Genomic DNA, 23,006 nt, shown 5'->3' with positions numbered 1-23,006 from the left:
CTGGACTGGGCTGGGCGTACCATAAGATCCATATTACATGTTTCATTCTGAAACCTAGCTTGGGTCAGGTTAGATAGGTCAAAGTCGTTCGAGCCGGACCCACTTACAACTAATTGGGTCCGTTCATGTTAGGGATTTGATGAAATTTAAGTGGGCCACATCAGCCGACTCAGGCGGACTCATCCGGTCTCGAGTCAAGTCTCGCCTTGTTTTGTATTCAATTACGGCTATTTGGTCAACCTTCTTCGCAGGTCGTCCAGCTGACACAGCCTCAATAATAGCAAGAATGGGCCCAGCCTCACCTAAGACGGTGCAACCCTTACTGTGGGGCCCACCTTGATGAATGCAAATCATGTTAGGACATGAGCCCAAAAATAAGGCAGAACCAAAACTCAAGTGGGCCTCATAGGCCTCACAACAGGAAACAGCCACGATTGAATGTCCACACCATGGGGCCACAAAAGTTTTGGATCTGGCTAATATGTTTTGTCTTTTAAATTCATCCCAGTAGGAATGTCCTTATGAAGGGTTTGGATGCATATGAACATCACGGTGGGCCCCAGGGAGTTTTCAACCATAGACATTTCCTTACCCACTTTTTTTCCTGAGGTGCAGCCAACTTATAGAGTTTTGGGTCTGCCTCATTTGCTTAACATGATCTGGAAAAACATATGGACGGCGTAGATTTCTCATAAACATCATGATGGGCCTAGGTTCTCGCAGGCAATCCGCATCCTGCAGGATCACCTCCCTTGTTTAATTCATCAGGTGGGCCACAGATAATTCATAGAAAATGAACGGTGAGAAAAGGAATGCATACAGTTTTGCATTCTCTTTCATTTTGTATGAGTGGGTTAGACAGTTTCAATGATTCATACCATTGATACTATGTCACAAAAGATGGCTGATGCACAAAAAATGTTAAGAAAGAATTACACTTTTTTTTTTCTTTTTTTGAAACCCAGATATTTGTATGGCTAGCATCCAACCTGGGTGGTTTTGTTCATGCCCATCTATTGTGAGGCCCATCAAACCAACAGTCTGGATTGCTGGGCCATGGGCCCACTTTGCGCGATCTGAAAATCTTTACCGTACCTTCCAAAATCTAGGATTGACCTTTATGGTGACCCATCGAGTCAATGGTTCTGATCATCTTAGAAGTGTACCCCACGCACGAGCAAGCCTCGGCCAGTGTCTCGGGCCAAGCACACTGAAAAGTTGGAAAACAGATGACCCGACATGCCTGTCCCGACCTCGACCTGTTCAAAGTCCGAGATGGAGCCAACACCATGCCTGGCCCGTTGATAGTCCTACTGGTGACGCTTCATGGTTATTTTGATCTGAGAACCACATAGGCACGAGGTTATGGGTCGCAGGCCAACGGGAGTCAGGTTGGGTGGGCCTGTAATCGAGATGAATCGGCCAGGTACATGCCTGATTTTGAAGTCGAATTAATAAATGGGTTAGACCTATGCAGAACAGATGAACGTTTCAATCAACAAACCGCGAAACAGAAAATACTCATGCATTATGGTTGGGATGAGCAATTTTAAATACAGTGCCAACATACATTGAGATAAACATATTAAAAAATATAATAAAATAAAATAAAATTCATATAAAGAAACGAGATTCCGACCGATCACACAATAAATCAATCAAATTTATTTCGAACACGCATGTAACAGGACAATTACAGTAACAGCGTAGATTTAGTCCGCCTACACTACAAAAAGCAGCAGCAGCAGCATAGACGCATCAATAGAATGGCTTTCTACAACCTATTTCGAATTGTCTGGTAATTTTAAGTTTCTATGGGATTACAGAACAAGCCGTTTGTATTCATTCTGTAAAAATCATAGTTAGTTATGGAGACTCATCTGACAATCTTCGGCTTTAGATGTTGTTAATGTTGCAAAATGGAGTTCTGCAAGGAAACTGCTGGTGTTTCTGTTTTCTAGGCAAGAAGGAAAAGATGGGTGTTTTAGAAGAATGAGCAAAGAGGAATGCAGTGGTGTTTCTGTAAAATCCTACCTTCATTACTGTTTCATTCTCAACTGCCACCTGGCTTAGTATTAGAAGCTCCGGCACCGCTTGTCATGAAGGATTCTCCGCAACCGCACTGCCCTTTAGAGTTTGGATTGATAAATATGAACTCAGACCTGCACAATACCCCCATGGTGACATAAAGAGAAGAATGAGCAAAGAGGAATGCAGTGGTGATCCAAATGTGGTGAGAACGAAGAGGTGAATCCCGACATGCAAATGTGCAAGATTCATGCAATCATTCAGCAGGCCAACCATGAAAATGACCTGTCCATAAATCATCATGATCCACTCATTAGGTGGGCCATAGCTTGTACGAGGAACTGGATGGTTAGAAAGAAAATCACCAACATCCTGTATTCAACCTAATTGTGTGGCCCAATTCATGAGTGGATCAGGCTGGCTCTTTGGACAGGGCATCTGCATGTTGAGGCCCACCCGGTACATGGATTGCATCTTGCACGTACGCCATGTTGGCACATGTGCCACGATTCACCTCTTCCCCTCTCCGCTTGCAAATTGCTTCAGAATTTCTCACGAGCAAATGTGTACAACTAGGATCTTTACAATTAACTAAACCATAGAAGGAGACAAACATTGCTTAGCCCACAGAACCGCAAACATGCTTAGCCTCCACACCCTTTTCCCCGACTTCCCTAGTCCCCCACCCTGCCAAGATTTCCTCTATCGATTTCGGAAACACCCAATCAAACCCTAATAGCCGGAGAAAATAAGTCCACACCTCCCTTGTGAAAATACAATGGATGAAGAGGTGATTTATTGATTCCGCATCTTTGTAGCACAAAAGACCAACATTAGAGAGAATCATATTGCTCTTCCGCAAGTTATCGATAGTTAGCACTCTATTCCTCCCAACAAGCCAACCGAAGATCGCCACCTTCAAAGGAGCACCGTAACGCCATAGCCAAGATGTTGGAGCTAACCCAACCGAACCATCCCTTTCAGTCATAGATCGATAAAGGGATTTGATTGAAAACAAACCAGATTTTTTTTAGCCATTTTATGGAATCCAACTCTGATGACTTGGAGAAATCTTCTGTAACATTTGAAGAAGCTGCAAAAGTTATTCGAACTCGTCATCGAGTAGATTCCTTCTAAAACACAGAGACCAAGTGACTACTTCATCCCTCACTGAAAAACCACTACTAACCTTCATCCCCTCATACGCGGCTAACCCTACTAATAAAGGGAAGCTCTCCCACCCACCTATCCCTCCAGAAACTTATATTTTACCCATCCCCCAAACAGAAACCTATGCCTTCCCACACTTTGTCTTTCAAGGACACCACTGATTTCCAAAGATATGAGGATCGGCACAAAGAGGATCCGTTTGTCCACTTCCCCCCTTCCTTTACCCCATTTTTTCTTGCTAGGACCTCTCTCCATTTAGTTTCCCTTTCCTCCCCAAACCTCCAAACCCATTTCCAGACACCCAACATTCGCTGTTCCAAATTGCAAAGATCCAGATTATGGGTCGTCTGCAGCCAAATCACTATTTTTACCAACCCAGAATTATGGCCCCATACACTTATTGGTGATTAAGTTGTTATTTAAATTTATCTTTAACCTGTAGAGATTTATACCTTGATTTATGCCATATAAGGCATATAAAATGTAAAAGAAGGTTTAATGTCCAACTGATTGGACTATAAGTTATGGTCCACCTCGTGGATGACTTCCAACAACTCATGCATGTGCAAAATCCAACCCATCCAATAGGCTGTCCCCATCATGAGAATCACCTTATGCAAAAATCAGCCACTTTCACTCATAGAATGGACCATGATAATATTTTGCTAATTAGCAATGGCTAGACAATGTTTTCTATGCTGTGGCCTACCTGACGAGTAGATGGGGCTTATTTTTTCACTAATTGTGGCCCACCTAATGACCACAATAATAATAGGTTTTCCCCATCATGAGAATCACCTTGTGCAAAAATCAGCCACTTCCACTCATAGAGTAGACCACAATAATATTTTGCTAATTAGCAATGGCTACTAGCTAGACATTGTTTTTCATGGTGCGGCCCACCTGATGAATAGATGAGGCTGATTTTTGCACCAAGTGATCCTCATGGTGGGGTTATCTATTGGAAGGGTTGGATGTCACATGAACTCATTAAGTTGGAAATTATCTGATGGGTGGACCATAACTTATGATCTAACTGGTTGCACATAATACCTTATAACAATATAATATCCTGGGTGCAAGATTATAATGATAAAATTCGTTCTTTGTATATAAATTTACAACATCAATCTGTACTTACAACCATATTCAGTATAATTAGTAGTGTGTATTGGAGCAACCCACATGATCCTACCACACACCGCCTATTAGAGGAAATAGCGTAACACGTGCCAATTCCCAGAAAACATCCCCAAGTGACCAAAGATCCAGGTAACTTTGATTTATGGTGTCTTTGGGGTACAACTAGGACCCAAGGTTTGGTGATCCAGACTATTGACTTCAAGGCCCCACCAAAGAAAGACCATGCCCAGTAAAACTCCACAGTAGGGGCATTCTCAACTTTGACTGTTGGCTTCCAAAAATGCAGTAAAAAGCAACAGTTGTATTTAAGAGAGAGCAAAGGCCAGAGATTGGATGGCTAGATCTTCCATTCTGAGAGATCTTTTGGGCATAACTAACCCACCTGAGGCCCATCAGACTAGCTGATTGGATGACAAAACAATGGGCCCCACTTGTACAGTCTCAGGGCCCAAAGATACTGCAGTTATCCTTGGGCCAAGGATCATATGATTCCTCTATTGACTTGTATGTGTAACAGATAGTAAGCTGATGAGTCAATGACAGAGGATGCCTACCTGAGCGTGTCGTCTACAAAATCCATCTTGGTTCCAATGACATGCATGAGTGCTCTTGGATCGATCAGTATCTTGACACCCTTGTCCTCCACTAACTCATCAAATTTCCCTTTCTCATCTGCATAATACACATATCGAAACATAAGAATTAAATTTACAGCCCAGCATGTTTCGTATTTCCATTCAACTCAAGATATTACTTCAAAAATTGGAAAAGTAAAGAAGATAGACAGTTAATATTGTGAGTGGCTTATGCTAGACCTCATCCTTCATTCCTATGCACCTTACAAAAAAAACAAAAACTTTCATTCCTATGCTTGACAGATCTGGCAACTTGGGAGTGCATTTGGATGCACTGTCACATGGAATCTTAATAATAAGTCCATGAAGGGGAAATAAAGAAATTGTGGTTACCTCCATTAGAATTCATACTAAAGAGTCTAGGCTCTGAATCACAATCATGTTACTTTCAAATTGGACTTGCAAGTTCTGTAACTGCAATTCGAGGGCTATTCCTAGCTATGAAAACTGGGAAACTTCAATTGTTTCAGTATTGCTCTTACAAACACATCTGGTCCTAGGGAACTCCCCCTGAAGTTGCCGCTTTCGCCTGGTTGCCGGGCGTAACAGGATCCTTACTATCGATAACCTCCGCATAAGATACTTCATCATTCTGAACGGGTGCCCGAAGTGTCTTTGTGCAGAGGAATCTGTTGACCACCTGTTTATTCACTGCTCTCTCTCGCATAGTGTGGTCTGGTATTCTCGGGTCAGCTGAGGTTAGCTGGGTGATGCCCTCTTTTGGTCAAAGTTCTCTTTTGATCCTGGCATGCTACCAGTGGTGGTCTCTTCGGAAGGAAGAAATGGAGAATAGCCTTGCTGGCGTTTTTTGGGCACTGTGGCTAGAGAGAAATAGTCGTTGTTTCTATGATTGTGGGTGTTATGCTGCTGGTCTTTCCAGAAAGGTTGCATTGCATATCAGTGAGTGGGCTCCCTGATGGGTGGTTCTTAGGTTCTAGTTTCTTTTTCTCTTTTCTTCTCTTGTATTGTTTTTTCTGTTTTGCTTGCTTTTCTTGTTCTTCCTGGCCTTGGCTTTAATAAATTTTCTCTTTCAAAAAACAAATAAACTTAATGTCAGGAGTTCAATTCACTTGCGCATCTGAAGATTCCCAAAGGCAGCTTAAAAGTTAACTGCAAGTACAGCTGCTCATCTTCCATTAAAATGCAACTAAAGCATATTAACGGGTCCCACTTACCACCCTAACTAGTAAACTACATATAAATGAACAAGTATCAGAACTGATAGCATGTCGATAACATCAAAGCATCCCAAGACTACACTGGGAAGAAGATGAGCCCTCTCATACAGCTCCCAGACAATCAATAGCATTTTTATTTATGAAATAGCAAGCTAAAAATGATGCAATAGTAACTTCAGCAAGTAACACAATTGACAGATTTAGTTGGGCTTTTAGGTGCAGAGGTTCAGTAAGTGTGGAGTGTGTTTGTTGTTCACTATTGGAGCAACGATTTTTCAAAATCAAGCCTTTAAAGGGGCATTTGGATCACAAGTTACTTTAGATAACCTACTTATGGCACAAGTGATGCAGGACGGAATGATCTAACCTAATATGATGATTAAAAGACAGATTAACTAGAGCAATGGGAAAAAAAAAAACTAAAGCAATGGAACGACAAAATAAAGCTAATTTACCATAAATTCAGAAATTTCATATTCATGAAATGTCCAAATACAAGCCTATGACAATCCCGCAATGTGAATCTCATAAATTACTGATTAACCAGGACCTATGGGAGATAGAACCGCCATCGTAACATAGGGTTAAATCTGAATTCAATGGAAATCGTGTGTCTTGTAAGAGTTTTGACATGTTAGGGCTGTTTAAAGGCTAGAGAACGTGGGAAATGTGTTTAGGGTATCTAGGCTCAGAGGAATTAGGGTTTGGAACATTAGGGTAGAGGTTTTGAGAGGTTTCGGGAGGTTTCGGGTTAGGATTTTAGATTTTAGGTTTAAGGGATTTAGAATTACGGGTTTCAGATTGTGGGAATTGGGGATTTATGATTTGGACAAGGGATTTTGGAATTTGGGAATTTTAGAGTTAGGATTTGGGAGAGATTAGGATTGGGGTTTTAGAGATTAGGGTTTTAGAGATTTAGGGTTAAGGTTTTAGGAATTTAGAGTTTTGAGAACTAGGGTTTTGAAAACTTGTTGAGAAGATAAAAAAGTAGAAAAGATAACTAGAGAATCACTCCCCGTGGTTTCGCACCACCAATCCAATCGCATAATGAAATTTTGCTCAATCACAAAGCAGAATGAGAAAAATCTCTTTCATTCATAACATATATAATGGCTAGGGTGGGGGCGTTCAACCCTTTATAGTCTCAGAAAAGACCTTTTACAAAAAGACGCTTTCAGATAAGATTCTCTCAACATAACGACACTTAATGAATTGAAAGTTGTTCCCAACTCCCTAATATCAACACACATATGAGTTATACTAAAAATAATGATATATGTAAACAAACTAAACAACTAACCTATTTCATGGCCCATGGGGATTCACGATCAGGATGTCTGAAAATGATGATCCAACCGTCAGAATGGTCCACGGTCCAATCATCGTATCCACTCGATCCAACGGTCCGATGCGTCTATCAAGCTCCTATATGCGGCCCACGTGCATCTTTCCAGTATGGGGTCCTCGAAGATGGACGAACATGCACATGGGGTCTTCGACGTAGTTAGGAATGTAAATTGAGCTAAGTGGGCGGCACGTAATGGTCGTCTACCATAAGGAGACTAGCTTAGCCCTCCTCTAGTATGGTGCTCGGATGTCCTCATCAACAAGTAACTTATCTTGGTTTCTACTTATTCAGCCGATAAGTATGTTTGATTAAAAAAACATACTCGTCAGCCAAATAGTAAGAAAGCATGTTTGGTTTCCAACATCCCCAGTATATATCCCTCGAGTATGTTTGGTCCCCCTCACATCCATTGTCCATCATGTGGGGCCAACCTTTGATGTGGACCATTCATTGTGTGGGCCCTACCTTTGATGTGGGTCGTCCATCATGTGGGTTATTCATCATTAGGGGCCGACCTTTAACGTGCACTGTCCATTATGTAGGGCCCAACTTTAATGTTGGTCATCCATCATGTGGGGACCCACCATCAATGTTATTGTCCATCATTTGGGGCCCACCTTTGATGGGGACCGTCCATCATGTGGGCCCCACCTCTGATGTGGGTCATGGAAGCAGATTGCATACTAAGTAAACTCTATGGGGCCCACCATGATTATGTATTTTATCCACTTCATCCATCCATTTTACCATATAATTTTAGGGCTTGAGCCCAAAAATGAAGCATATACAAAACTTAAGTGGACCACACCACAAGAAACAGTGTGCAGAGGTGTACACGAGTCGAGCCGAGCCGAGCTTTGCCCAGCTCGTGCTCGACTCGGCTCGGCCTTCGAGCTCGGAACAGCAGCTCATGCTCGGCTCAACCGAGTTCGAGCCAAGTTCGTGCGTCGGTGCGGCCGTGCGGATAAGGGAGGATGAGGGAGAGAGTAGAGAGAGAGATAGGGAGGAAGGTTAGCTTCGTCAGACTGAGAGAAGTTGCAGGCAGCAATGGCAGGCTTAGCGGGCCGTGCGGGTAAGGGAGGAGGGAGAGAGTAGGGAGATCGAACGGCCGTGCGTCGGTGCGGCCATGCGGGTAAGGGAGGATGAGAGAGAGAGAGAGAGAGAGGGAGGAAGGTTAGCTTCATCGGACTGAGAGAGAGGGAGGAAGAGAGGGTTAGGGTCTAGGGTTCGTGCGGGCGGGATGGTTTTTGAAAACGGGGAGGGTTTTTTTTTTTTGATACCGAATCGAGCTGAGTCGAACCGAGTCGAGCCAAGTTCGAGCAGTATTCAAGTCGAGTTAAGTCGAGCTGGGGCAAGATCGAACTCATTTCGAGCTCCAAAAATCAGCTCGACTCGGTTCGAACTCAGCTTCAATTCGAGTCGAGTCGAGCTTTTTCGAGTCAAGTCGAGCAAGTTACCGAACTAACTCTGCTCATGTACAACTCTAACAGTGTGAATTGAATGTCTACCATTGAAAATTTATTGGGGGCCACAGAAGTTTTGGATCAAGTTGGTAATTGTGTTTTCCCTTCATTCATGTCTATGTGATCTTATGAACAGATTGGATAACAAATACACATCATTGTGGGCCCTAGGAAGGTTTCAACAGTGGAAATCATTATTCTCACTGTTTAATTGGTGTGGTCCACTTGAGCTTGGATATGCTTCAATTCTGGGCTCAACACCTAAAATGAGCTGGAAAAATGGATGGACGGCGTGGATAAACCACATACATTCATGGTGGGCCCAACAGAATTTACTCAGTATGATAAAAGCATACTAAGTAACTCGGTACGCAATCCAATTTCATGGGTTATCCATCATGCGAGGCCCGCCTTGGATATGGGTGGGTCATCATTAGGGTTGACCTTTGATGTGGACCATCCATGTGGGGGACCACCTTGATGTAAATCATTCATCACGCGGGACCCACCATTATTAATTGCCCATCATGTGGAGCCCAATTTTTCTTTGGATTGTCCATCATGTGGGCCCCACCTTCAATGTGGGTTGCCCATCACGTGGGGCTCACCTTGGTTGTGGGTCATTCATTATTAGGGGCCAACCTTTGATGTGGACAATCCATCATGTGGGGCCACCTCGATGTGGGGCCTAGCTTCAATGCCCATTGCCCATCATGTGGAGCTCACCTTTGATGTGGATTGTCCATCGTGTGGGCCCCACCTTTGAAGTGGGCCACCCATCATACCCGCCCATTTTGGATGTGGGCTATTAATCATTAGGGGCTGACCTTTGATGTGGACCACCCATTGTGGGCCCATGTTAATATGGGTGATCCATCATGTGGTGCCCACCTTTAATGTGAACCGTCCATCATGTGGGCCCCAACTTCAATGTGGACAATCCCTCGTGTGGGGCCTCCTTTGATATGGATAGAGAGAGAGAGAGAGAGAGAGAGAGAGAGAGAGGTGAATAGTTAAAAAAGAAAAAAAAAAAACACTTTTAGGGATAACCAATAAGTAGCTTTAAGCACATAAGTAACTTTTGCAATCATGTTTACCAAACTAACTTAAGTGAAGAAAGTAAATTAACGACTTAACATAAGTTAAAAGTTAACTTATTTGTCCAAAAAGGCCCTAAATGTTAGACCTTCTTGCAGGCATGCACCCGTTTGGTCCATTGAGAATACTTGGGTCCATATAACAAGGACATTCCATCCCATGTCGGGCATTCATGTTGTACCCATAGGCACGGATGCAAGTAAAACTGCAGTTTACTGTCTAGTATTTTAGTAAAGCATTTTATATGTGGTTTATACAGTTCTAATGTATTTATAGTAATTTCGTTACTTCTTTTTTCTTTTCTTTTTTCAAATCTTATGCATTTCAGCCCTGAATTGTGAAAAACCCCTTGATCGATGGTCGTTTCTCCTTTTAATTTCGCTTTTACTATAAATAGTAAGTTTTAGTTTGATTATAACTCTTCATCCGTCGGGCTTTAGGAGTTGCGCCCAACGTGAAAAGAGCTTAGAATAATTAGGAGAACGGTTTGGTGAAGCCAAATAGGACACTTACTATTTTTGGCCGAAAACCTTGCGCACTAGTAGACATCACGACCGTCTATAAATAGTAAGTTTACTATTTATAGTAAGTCGCGGATTCTAGGAGTTTGAGTTGTAGTTTGATTCTAATTTCTTTCTCATTGCTTGGTACCCTTATTTAAAGGGTTGTGAACTCGTTTTTAATCATTCATCAATCAATTTCGAATTTATTAGAATTTATTTCTATTTTCTGCTTTCTTTCCTCGTGGATTCGAGAAGTCTCTGTGAGGAGTCCAGAGAAGTTCCGTGGATTCGGAATAGTTATCCTCTTGAGGAAGACGGTGCTCGACCTCACGTCCTCCCCTGCGTCAGTTTGGTATCAGAGCGAGGTTTCTCCTCGGATTGATGGCTTCTAACGATGGATCGGACAACAATCCCATGGGCAGTGCTCCAGGGAATTTACCTTTAACGGCGGCAGCTTTCGAAGTAGCGCAACGAGAGAATCAGCAAGCCATGCAAGGGCTGCAGGCTTCCATCGACCGCATAGCGGATCTCTTGGCGGAAAACCTAAGGCAACTCCGTGTTCTTGGTGGCAATCCTCCACCCCCAATTAATCGCCCTGATCGTAGGATAGTACCGTCAGTACATCCAAGGGTCATTCCTGAGGAAGGGGGGTCCAGTGAGGAGGAATTGACGACATGATCTTCCAACACCCTAGACATGGCGGCGATCGAGTAGATCGAATGGATCGAGAATTTAAGATGAGGATTGATATTCCTAGCTTCAATGGCCAACTACACATCGAGGATTTCTTTGATTGGCTTTCTGAAGTTGAGCGATTTTTCAACTATATGGACTTCCCTGAATCAAAGCAGGTCAAGCTTATGGCCTACAAGTTGAAAGGATGAGCTTCAACTTGGTGGGAACAACTGTAACTCGCACGAACTAGGCAGAAGAAAGTACCAATCCGCGCCTGGTAGTGGATGAAGCAGCTACTACGTGCCCGATTCCTCCTTAGCGATTACGATCAGGTATTATTCTAACATACCAAAATTGTCGATAGGGTAGTTGGTCGATGAGAGAATACGCAGAAGAATTTTACCGCCTGGCGGCGCGTAACGATTTGGTCGAGACTGAATCGCAGCAAGTCGCCCGATTCAACAGTGGATTGCATATGGCTATCCAGGATCGGGTCCAGATGCAATCCGTCTGGACGATGAATGATGCAATTAAGTTGGCTACTCGGGCGGAAGCGTAACTTGAACGTCCTAGCACACGAACCTATCCTACTGCAAGGATCCCTGTGGCAGGTCTGCCCCAGGGAACTGCACAGCCTAAGGGGAAGGAGTCTGTTGGAGCACACACTCAACCTCCTACGTTTGAGAACCGAGATCAGGGAAGCGGGCAAGCTAGACCCTAAAGGGGCGTATCGACTGCTGCTGGTCCAAGTAGAATCCCGAACCCCTATGCTTGGCCAAGGCCCGATAACTGCTATCGTTGTGGCCAACTGAGCCACTTATTAACTACTTGTCCCCAACAAAAAGTGGCGAACCTCGCCATCAATGATGGTAGTGCTAATAATGCCTATGAAGATCCAGATATTGAAGAACAGGAGCATACCACCGAGGACGAGGCAGATGATTCAGGTTGGATTCAGCAAGATCACAGCGAGTCACTCGTCGTGAGGCGACTATTATATGCACCAAGAAAAGAAGTGCATCTACAGCGGCATAACATCTTCCGCACTAGGTGTACGGTGAATCGAAAGGTTTGTGACGTGATCATTGACAGTGGGAGCAGCGAGAACATCATCTCCAAGGTTATGGTAGAAAAATTGCAATTGAAAACGGAGCGTCATCCTTCTCCATATACAATCGGTTGGATCAAGAAGGTCAGCGAAACAAAAGTAACTGAACGGTGCATTATATCCTTTTCAATTGGCAAACATTATAAGGATGAAGTAGTATGCGATGTGGTTGACATGGAAGCATGTCACATACTACTCGGTCGGCCCTGGCAATCTGACCGTGACGCCACTCATAAAGGGCGAGATAATATATATATATATATATATATATATATATATATATATTCACAAGGACGGCCGAAAAATCAGATTGGCCCCTATGGATCCAGAGAGACCACCTGAAACTTCTAAAGTGGAGGGTCATTTTCTCTTAACCATACGGGACTTCGTGGAAGAATCCAAGAAAATAGGACAAATTTATGCATTAATTATAAAAGGGAAAGAACTCGAGCCTACCTACATCCCTGAAAGACTAAAGCCCCTGCTACATGAATTTAAAGAAATCTGGCTCGATGACCTTCCCGATGGGTTACCCCCCATACGGGATATCCAACACCATATCAACTTTGTCCCTGGGTCCAGTTTACCTAATCGTCCCCATTATCGAATGAGTGCGAGATTCTGCAAGGATAAATATAGGAGTTGATCCGTAAGGGTCTTATTCGAGAAAGCATGAGTCCATGTGCTGTACCAGCTCTATTAACTCCAAAGAAATATGGGAGTTGGCGCATGTGTGTCGACAGCCAAGCCATCAACAAAATCACCATAAAATACAGGCTTCTTATACCACGGTTGAACGATATGCTGGACATGCTAGAGGGTGTAAAAATATTCTCTAAATTGGACCTAAGGAGCGGCTATCATCAGATTCGAATACGGTCGAGTGATGAGTGGAAAACGGCCTTTAAGACTAAGGAAGGATTATACGAATGGATGATCATGCCCTTCGGTCTTTCGAATGTGCCTAGCACATTTATGAGATTGATGAACTAAGTTCTGAAACCTTTCATTGAGCGGTTCGTTGTAGTTTATTTCGATGATATTTTGATATACAGTCAAGACAAAACCACCCATATGGAACACCTCAAGAAGATCCTTCAAGTGCTCACTAAAAATAAACTGTATCTCAATTTGAAAAAGTACGGCTTCATGACTGATAGCCTATTGTTCATGGGTTTTGTCGTAACATCTATGGGCATTCGGGTGGATGAGGAAAAGGTAAAGGCAATCAAAGAATGGCCGGTTCTCACAAATATTCACGAAGTGCGAAGTTTTCATGGACTGGCGACATTCTATCGTCGGTTCGTGAAAAATTTCAGTACCATTGTGTCACCAATCACAGATTGCATTAAGAAAGGGCAGTTTCAGTGGACTGACGAAGCCGACAGGAGCTTTACCGAAATCAAGCACAAATTATCCATGACCCCGGTTCTTATACTTCTCAACTTTGACAAACTGTTTGAAGTCGAATGTGATGCCTTATATGTCGGAATTGGGGGAGTTTTGTCTCAAGAAGGTATGTCGATAGCCTTCTATAATGAGAAACTTAGCGATGCACGTAAGAAGAGATCTATATACGAGATCGAGTTATACGCGGTGGTCCAGGCACTGCAACACTGGCGACATTATTTGATTCAAAGGGAATTCATACTTTACACGGACCATCAAGCTCTCAAATTCATTAATAGTCAAGCTAACATTAACCGTGTGCATGCTAGATGGATCTCATTTTTGCAGGAATTCACATTCGTACTAAAACACAAGTCAGGGCAGCAGAACAAAGTAGCTGATGCACTAAGTCGCCGTGCAACTTTGTTAGTCACTATGAGCAATGAGGCTGTCGGGTTCCACCGCCTCAAAGACATATATGCCGATGACGATGACTTCAAGGACGCATGTGTTAGATGCCAAGAAGGTCACCCCGGTGACTTACATATGTAAGATTGGTTCCTTTTCAAGGGAAATCGACTGTGCATCCCAAACAGTTCGCTAAGGGAACAGATAATCCAAGAGCTACATGGAGGTGGCCTCAGTGGACACCTTGGGCGAGACAAGACGCGAGCTCTTGTGGAAGAACGGTATTATTGGCCGCAATTGGTACGTGATGTGGGAAAGATAGTCCAACGTTGTTATATTTGTCAGACCTCTATGGGGCAATCTCATAATACGGGCCTTTACACTCCGTTACCCGTGCCTGAAGGCCCTTAGGAGGATTTATCTATGGACTTCATGCTTGGTCTCCCACGAACACAACGTGGCATGGATTCGGTGTTCGTGATAGTAGATCGTTTCTCCAAGATGACGCACTTTATTCTATGCAAGAAGACTCTCGATGCAACGCACGTGGCGAATCTATTCTTCAGAGAAATTGTGCGACTACACGGGGTTCCCAAGACTATTGCTTCTGACCGCGACATGAAGTTCATAAGCCACTTTTGGTGGACTTTGTGGACTTGATTCGATACACGACTTCAGTTCAACAGCGCCTACCACCCACAGACTAACGGTCAAACTGAGGTTGTGAATTGCATACTGGGAAACCTCCTTCAATGTATTTCAGGAGAAAAACCGAAGCAGAGGGATTTGGCCTTGTCTCAAGCGGAGTTTGCATTCAATAACATGGTGAACCGCTCGACAGGAAAATCCCCATTCCAGGTTATTTACGGACGAGTACCTCGCCACACACTAGACTTGGTCCCTCTGCCCAAGCTCCTAGGCATGAGCATTGCAGCAGAACATATGGCTAACAAGATCATAGGCATTCATACGGAGGTACAAACCAAGCGACATGCCTCGAACGAAAAGTATAAGGAGCAAGCGGACAAGCATCGGCGACAAAAAGTATTCGAGGTGGGCGACCAAGTAATGGTCCATCTGCGCAAAGAACGATTTTCCACCGAAACGTACAACAAGTTGAAGAATAAAAAGATTGGACTGGTACCAATCATCCGAAAGATCAATGATAACGCTTATATTGTTGATCTTCCAGATGACAGCGATCTCGCAGACTTTCAACGTCGCGGACCTGGCCGAGTATCATGAACCAGTACAGGATGAGAACTCAAGGACGAGTTCTTTTGAAGTGGAGGGGACTAATATAGAGCAGGTCGCAGACAGTTTCATGGCCAAGATGGATCAGAAAAGGCCCGGTCGACGACAGAAGTGATCCGGACCATCGGACCTTAGATCGGGCGTATCTCGCAATCCGGAATGAGTTATCTGACGTAAAATATATGATTTTGGGGTAGAACGAGCTACTTTAGCCAACTAACCCGCTACGTCGGGTTGCGCCGCCCGGAATTGCGAAAAACCCCTTGATCGATGGTCGTTTCCTGTTTTAATTTCGTTTTTACTATAAATAGTAAGTTTTAGTTTGATTATAACTCTTCATCCGTCGGGCTTTAGGAGTTGCGCCCAACGTGAAAAGAGCTTAGAATAATTAGGAGAACGGTTTGGTGAAGCCAAATAGGACACTTACTATTTTTGGCCGAAAACCTTGCGCACTAGTAGACATCACGATCGTCTATAAATATAAATTTTACTATTTATAGTAAGTCGCGGATTCTAGGAGTTTGAGTTGTAGTTTGATTCTAATTTCTTTCCCATTGCTTAGTACCCTTATTTAAAGGGTTGTGAACTCGTTTTTAATTATTCATCAATCAATTTCGAATTTATTAGAATTTATTTCTATTTTCTGCTTTCTTTCCTCGTGGATTTGAGAAGTCTCTGTGAGGAGTCCAGAGAAGTTCCGTGGATTCGGAATAGTTATCCTCTTGAGGAAGACGGTGCTTGGGTCCATATAACAAGGACATTCCATCCCATGTCGGGCATTCATGTTGTACCCATAGGCACGGATGCAAGTAAAACTGCAGTTTACTGTCTAGTATTTTAGTAAAGCATTTTATATGTGGTTTATACAGTTCTAATGTATTTATAGTAATTTCGTTACTTCTTTTTTCTTTTCTTTTCTTTTCTTTTTTCAAATCTTATGCATTTAGGAAGTAAAAATTTTATAATATCTACATTTTTTAACACACGTAAGTCTCTACCATTGCAGGTCCTTCTGTAGAGACTGCCCTCTTGTGTTTTGTTCATTCATCGTGGCAAAAATCATGAAGAAGTTGGAATAACTCACAAAATGAGTGGTGATACACATTTTGATAGGTAGGATGGGTTGAATCCGAGACCTCCCCGTCTATCATTGAGCAAGAGACTATTACGTGAGTGTGCGCCATCATAACCTAGTCACAGCTATTTGGGGTTGGCTTTACAAATCATGTTTTGCCTATCAATCCTATCTAAGACCATATCCTCAAAGATGTGATGATCGCACATGTTTTTAGTCGACATGATGCCTGAGATGTTTGGTGTCCTTACTTTAGAAGGAAATTATGAGATGGGGATTTTGAAGAGTTTCTTCACATTATTGGGTCTCTATAACCCTTATCGCCCTTGTGAAAAAGTCTCGTGGATTTGGAATTCAGATAGGAATGGGTGCTTTTCTGTACAGTCTTTCTACTCCACGTTTGACAGGGGTGGGGAGAGATCATATGATTGCTCCCATGGCCTTCATTTGGAGTTCAATTGTTCCAGGGGAAATATAGGGCTTTTACAACTCTAGACTTACAAAACTTCAAAAAAGAGAAGATTACACAAGTTTTATGGGAACTCCTTTCTCAATAAATGCTTGAATAAAAATTAAAGCATTTGAATTTCACAATTGATCAACAATGAGTTCTCGTCTTTGCTCCATCCTAGACACTGTACAAACACTTCAGCAATTGATTTGAAGAAGAGCAATCATTGTTTGTAGCCCTTTGCTTGGGATTAGATCCGTTAGAGTCACGACACCTATGTAATTCTCTCAACTTTTCCAGTAGATTGATGACAAAGGGGGGGAGACCACCCAAGTTTTTAACTCAGATGGTTGCCAAGGTGTTGTTGTCTGGTGTCTTCTCTTTGGAATGCCACTCTTGGATGAGGATTTTAAGGAGTTTCTTTGCCTATTAGATCTCCTTAACCCTTATAGTCCTTGTGAAAGGGAAAGAGATTCTTAGATTTGAAAAATGGATAGAAATGGGTGCTTTCTGCAAGGTTATTCTATTCCATGTTGACGACGGTAGGGAGAGATCTTATGCTTGCTCTTACGGCCTTCATTTGGAGGACCGCTAGATCTCACAAGGTAGTCGCTTTCAGTTAGTTAGTGAATACAAGCGGCCCACTCCACTATAAGGAGAATAGCCTTAGAGAAAACTTCTCCCACCTTAGTAGATTCATTTCGAAAGCATCTGCGATTTCTCTTTGCCCACAAATTGGCTAGAAGAGCTAATCTCCATAAAGTTTATCTTGCCTACAAAGCTCGACCAGATGCCAAACTAAAAGCAAAGACACAATCGAAGCTGGCATAATCCACTTCAAATCAAATAGCCTAAGGAGGCTTCTCTACATCTACCTAGAGAACGAGCAATGGATGAAGAGATGACATACAGACTCAGCCTCTGCCAAGCACATCACCCACACATTGGGAAGCATCATAGCTCTTCTTTGGAGATTGTCAACAGTCGGAACTCTATTTCTTCCAACTAACCATCCAAAGGCTGCCACTTCCCATAATGCCACACATGAGCCGTGTGGTTACAAGGAGCAACATTGGGCAAGGACAGAAGAGAATTGAAAAAAGACCGGACTAAGAATTGGCCTGATTTATCCTTAGGCCAAATCAAACTATCTCGATCTCCACTCACTAGAGAGTAGCACTGAGATGACCAATAATCCTTATGGAGTCCTCCACTTCTTCGTCCGAAAAATTTCTTCAACAAGGCAGCACACCACTACATCACTGCTCCATGAAAAGCATTTAGCAACCAAGATATTCTCATCTGAGGAGAGACAGGCAATTCTTGGGAAAACAAACTTGAGGGGAGAGTCCCCAACCCACATGTCCTCCCAAAAGTGAATTCTTTCTTCATCGGATGAATTGATGCAAATTAATGTGAACGAATTGGAATGACAATTCATTCCAATCGCAATCTACAATACAAATTTGATCCAAACCAAACTGAACAATGGACATGATAACTATGTTTGAGGCTACATAAAAAGGAAAAAAAAAATGGGACTTATGCAAAAATACCCAATAATGATCCTAACAATACACTCGCATCTCGAAAGAAATAAACCCCTAGAGCATGGTTCAAATGGTCAGGAGACTACATCAAAGGCACCACTCAATGACACTCAAATAAGGAGGAAAAAAATCAAACATTTTCAAGATTGCCAAATCAATATCCAATTTTCTAGAAGAATTACCCAACTCCCAAATGAAGCAAACAGAACTTTATTTTGTAACTTTCCCAACAACTGTAAATTTGGGCCCATCTTTCAGAGATCCAAAGCATTCCTGTAATAAACCTCATCAGGGAGGGGTCATCAACTTGAACTATCCTTCTGTTTTACGGCCTTTCACCTTCATAAATTGCAACTATCAATTGATTGATTTGTGGCTTGTAAATGTGAAGGTTAGCCATTGGTCCACATTCAACACCCACCAATCATCTAGCTATGATTTCACTGGGGAGAAGGTATTTGGGACATGAACCCGTAATGATGGGTCCTGCCAGATGAACGATTTGATCACATAAAGATGGGTACCTATGTACAGTTGTTGTCCATCGGCCCATAATCAATAGGGAACAACCAACCAGTCATCTGGCTATGATTTTTAGCTACTGGGAAGATTTTTGGGGCATGATACATCATGATGAGCTCTGCTAGATGAACAGTTTGAATTTGATCACAGAAAGACAGACACCCATGTACAGATGCTGTCCACTGGCCCACATTCAACAAGTAAAAGCCCACCAAAACTCTGCCTAGAATTTCGCTGCAGGGAAGATCTTTGGGACATGACCCTATCATGATGGATCCCGCCAGATGAACAGTTTGATCACAGAAAGATAGGCAACTGTACAGATGCTGGCCGACTGAGCATTAGATATCCGTTAGTGTGTATACACATTTGTGGTCCTGCGGACCACCATAGGATTCATTCCATATTTGTACTTTTTCCATATTTGCCAGTATTTCTTCTTTTTTTTTTGTACTGTACTCATCTTTATAAATTAATAAATTAAAATTTTAAAAAAAAAAAAGAAAAAGAAAAAAGGGAGATGAAAGATAATCCCAATTTCTCTTAAACTACATGGTATCATAGAACGATCAGGGCTTTGATCTTTGCAACTATTGTCACATCTGCGCCTCTGATCATCAGCCCTGTTTTTCGCGTATTGTTTCCCTGATCTGTCATTGCCCAAACAGCTTCCCTGCGATCAAAAACGGCCCACAACTGCAATTGTTTCTAGAAACACATTGCCCAGACCTGTCAACACTGACCTGTTGTGGCAACCAATTGCTGCCAACCCCACTGCCACAGCACATAGACCCCATCTGCCATTGCCATTCCAGATTTATAGGCCCATTTTGGCCCAATGCTGGCCTACTGCTCACATGACAGTTGGACCCATTGCTGATTAATTTTTTTGCTTCCTGTGGATCTAATCATTTCATTGTCAGGACTTCGACCTAGGCCCACATGAAGGGCCAACAGTATTGTTGTTGAGGGGGAGAATCGGATTGCAATGGCCAGTCACACTTCCATTAATCATCCTGGGTTAGTTTATCATCATACTATTATGTTGGGACATCCTTCAGGTACATCTACTAATCATGTCTCCCGTCCATTTTGTCTCAGTTTGGCATGTCATGGATCATTTACTTGGGTACTACAGATCATGTATCAGGTACCATAAGTAATTTTCTTACTTATTCCTCGTTCCATGATAAAATCAAATCGGCAAATGGATTTTATTCTATTATTTCTGGAAAGGGCTCTTGCTAACTTAGTTCATCATTGACTCCTCCATCTGTTCTTCATGTGCCTTCTTTTCCTTCTTCTTTCTGTCAGTTCCTTAACTAAACAACTGCAATGTTCAGTCACATTTTTTCCAAACAGTTGTGTTGTTCAGGATCTATAGACTCAGAAGAATATTGGTGGTGAGCATGAGTCTGATGGTTATATCTGCTTAATGTGGAAGACTTCCCTTCCAATCATGTGGCGGCATCCACTCCAATAAAGGAGAATCTCTGCATCTTTGGCACACCCACTTAGGACATTTGTCAGCACGTTCAATTCCTAATTTATTTCCCAATCAATTCCATAATATTTCATATTTTCAGTGTGAAATTTGTCAATTATCAAAACACACTAACAAATCCATGTTTCTTATTTATCTTTCCTCATTATTTCCACTTTAACTACACAATGCACAAAAACAATAACGAGGAGTTACATGATACTCAGGCTGCATATGACACTTGATACACAGCCACTCAGAAACTGGACACATGCCATATATTAACTCCAATAAAACAAACTAGAGTCGACCATCGCCAAGTCAAAAATCCCAATATCAGATTGGTTGAACAATCCAAACCTCTGATTCCTGGACCCTTGTTTGCGTAAATAGGGCCTCTGGATATTTTTCATTTTTAACCATCCAATAACGGTCCCATAATCCAATAGTAAGAAAATCAAATAAGCTTAATTTTTTGTTCGTGATACATCTAAACTAATTTGAACGGTTTAATTTCACTACAGTATGCCACGTGTACAATTCCTAAGCAATTTATAGATGCCTGCATATCATCTAACACCCTCTGCCATAGCATCAGAGATCTTCATAGGAAGGAAGAAGAGAAGAAAAAACAAAAAAGATAGATGGATATAAATCTAACCCAAATGAAAAGATTGTCACAGCATGCAGCGCACACCACGAGTCGGTGCGCACGAATCTACCACCACCTGACAAAAGGCGGGGAGGGAACCTTTTTTTCTAAATGGGTTCTTGAAATTTCGCGTTTTGGAATGGTATCTGGATTCCCGCCAATTAATGGATGGAGGAATCAGCACAATTTCAACCAGGATCGAATAAATTTATGAGATGAACTCGAATTTCATTAGCAAAAAATGAATTAAAATTTTCCAATTTTTCCCAATTTCGTATTCCGGAGAGAGAGACGAACCAGCGTAATTGAGGGTGTAGGATAATCCGTTGCATCCGCGGGCCTTGACGCCGAGCTTCAGGAACTGCCGCTGCCGATGCTGCAGGAGGTGGCGTATTCTAGTGGCCGCGGCGTCCGTTAGCGTCAAGGCCTGGCGCCGTACGGCAGGACCGAGTCTTTCCGCGGCCGCAGCGAGAAATGAAGAAGCCATCTCTCTCCTGTTTTTCCGTGAAATGCAATGCACCGACTCGAATGACTAGAGGAACTTTGCTATAATACACCTGCCACCAGGCCGGTGGCTAATGGTCGGTGCTCTGTGGGCCCACTATGATGTATGTGTTTCATCCATGCCGTTCATCAATGTTTAAAGATCATTTTAGGGCTTAATCCCAAAAATTAGAGGATATAAATCTCAGGTGGAAACACACCACAGGAAAACAATAGTGATTGGATATCCACCATTAAAATACTCCTAAGGCCCACTGTACTGTTTATCTGACATCCAATCTGTTGATTAGGTCATACAGACATTTATGAAGGATAAAAACAAATATCAGCTTGATCCAAAACTTCTATGGTCCCCAAAAAGCTTTCTATGGTCCACGTTCAATAAACACTTTTCCTGTAATGTGGCCCACTTGAGATTGCAATTTATCTCAATTTTGGTTTCACATTATAAAATGATCTATAAAAACATATGGACGGAATGGATGAAACAAATACATCATGTTGGGCCCACAGAGCATAGAGCATTGGCTGGTGGCAGTGGGGTAGCCAATCCGTTCCGAATCTTTGGACGGTGTAAACGGGTTTCAGCCTTGACAAGCGGGTCCCATTTTCTCTAATCTAGACGTTTGATCTGTTTCATTCCACCATGGATGGGATATTATTAAAAAAAAAAAATTCATGATAGCTGTTGTTGTTATTCCAATCTCGTTCACGTGATTAGTGCGTGCCTGTCACAGTTGAATGTGCGGCTCAATTCAAAACCAACAACTGAGACTCAGAAGTTTTTAACGGTAGGCGTTCAATCACCACTGTTTCCCGTGGTGTGGTCCACCTGAGATTTGGATCTGCTTCGTTTTTGAGTTCGCTGGCTAAAATTAGCTGGGAGAATAGATGGACAGAATGGATAAAACACATACATCATGGCGGGGCCATGGAGCTTTTCCAGCACCGAGTAGTGCCATTGGGTAATGGGTCACTACGGAATCCGAATCCCTGATATATAGACATGATGGTGTAATATCTAGGTCGCGTTTCAGAAGGTGGGACCCACTCGTTTATATTCACAAAGCCAGAAGTCCCCGGTCTGATCGGCTGGTGGACCACACCTGTGCAAGGGAGTTGGACGGTTGAGAATTTTGGTCTAACTGTCCACCTGGTGAGCGGACTGGACTTCTTACGATAGAAAGTTGGGGGTGCTGAGGCGAACCGAGTCGAGCTGGCGTCAGCTCGACTAGGCTCGGCCAATAGACCCTACCTCGAACTCAGCTCAGCTGGGTCTTTGAGCTTGGTTGGTCAGCTCAGCTCAGCTCGGTCCTGTCAGCAGCTCAAGCCAAGTTTGAGCCAAAATCGAGCCAATGCAGCATTCTCA

At 42.7% G+C, this 23,006-nt stretch overlaps 1 protein-coding gene across 5 annotated transcripts; it reads right to left on the bottom strand.

Annotated features, from left to right (window-relative positions):
* Positions 1-894: 894 nt before the first annotated feature.
* LOC131235603 (iron-sulfur assembly protein IscA-like 1, mitochondrial) lies at positions 895-21,661 on the bottom strand. Of its 5 annotated transcripts, none has more exons than XM_058232847.1 (4): positions 21,431-21,657; positions 4,896-5,013; positions 2,035-2,162; positions 1,643-1,957 (listed from the first exon to the last, which is right to left on the bottom strand). In XM_058232847.1, exons 1-3 carry the CDS (start codon positions 21,618-21,620, stop codon positions 2,054-2,056), a joined length of 417 nt encoding a protein of 138 aa, XP_058088830.1. In that variant the 5' UTR covers positions 21,621-21,657; the 3' UTR covers positions 1,643-1,957; positions 2,035-2,053. The 5 variants fall into 5 exon arrangements, with proteins under 5 accessions (XP_058088828.1, XP_058088827.1, XP_058088830.1 ...); XM_058232849.1 differs by having other exon boundaries at positions 1,643-1,950; XM_058232845.1 differs by lacking the exons at positions 1,643-1,957; positions 2,035-2,162 and adding an exon at positions 895-1,434 and having other exon boundaries at positions 21,431-21,661.
* Between the last annotated feature and the right edge of the window lie 1,345 nt (positions 21,662-23,006).

The sequence above is a fragment of the Magnolia sinica genome, chromosome 19, assembly GCF_029962835.1.
Source record: "Magnolia sinica isolate HGM2019 chromosome 19, MsV1, whole genome shotgun sequence".
Classification (NCBI taxonomy): domain Eukaryota; kingdom Viridiplantae; phylum Streptophyta; class Magnoliopsida; order Magnoliales; family Magnoliaceae; genus Magnolia; species Magnolia sinica.
The sequence above is the reverse complement of the archived record's forward strand: the minus strand, read 5'-3'. Positions and strand labels throughout refer to the sequence as shown.

What these genes read in the sequence shown, in the direction of transcription:
- LOC131235603 (XM_058232844.1), bottom strand. Translation starts at nt 21,620, where the DNA reads ATGGCTTCTTCATTTCTCGCTGCGGCCGCGGAAAGACTCGGTCCTGCC. An exon ending in CTACACCCTCAATTACGCTG is followed by an intron (nt 5,014 to 21,430) that starts GTTCGTCTCTCT and finishes TGTATTATGCAG; the next exon opens with ATGAGAAAGGGAAATTTGAT. An exon ending in TTTGTAGACGACACGCTCAG is followed by an intron (nt 1,403 to 4,895) that starts GTAGGCATCCTC and finishes TCTCGATTACAG; the next exon opens with GCCCACCCAACCTGACTCCC.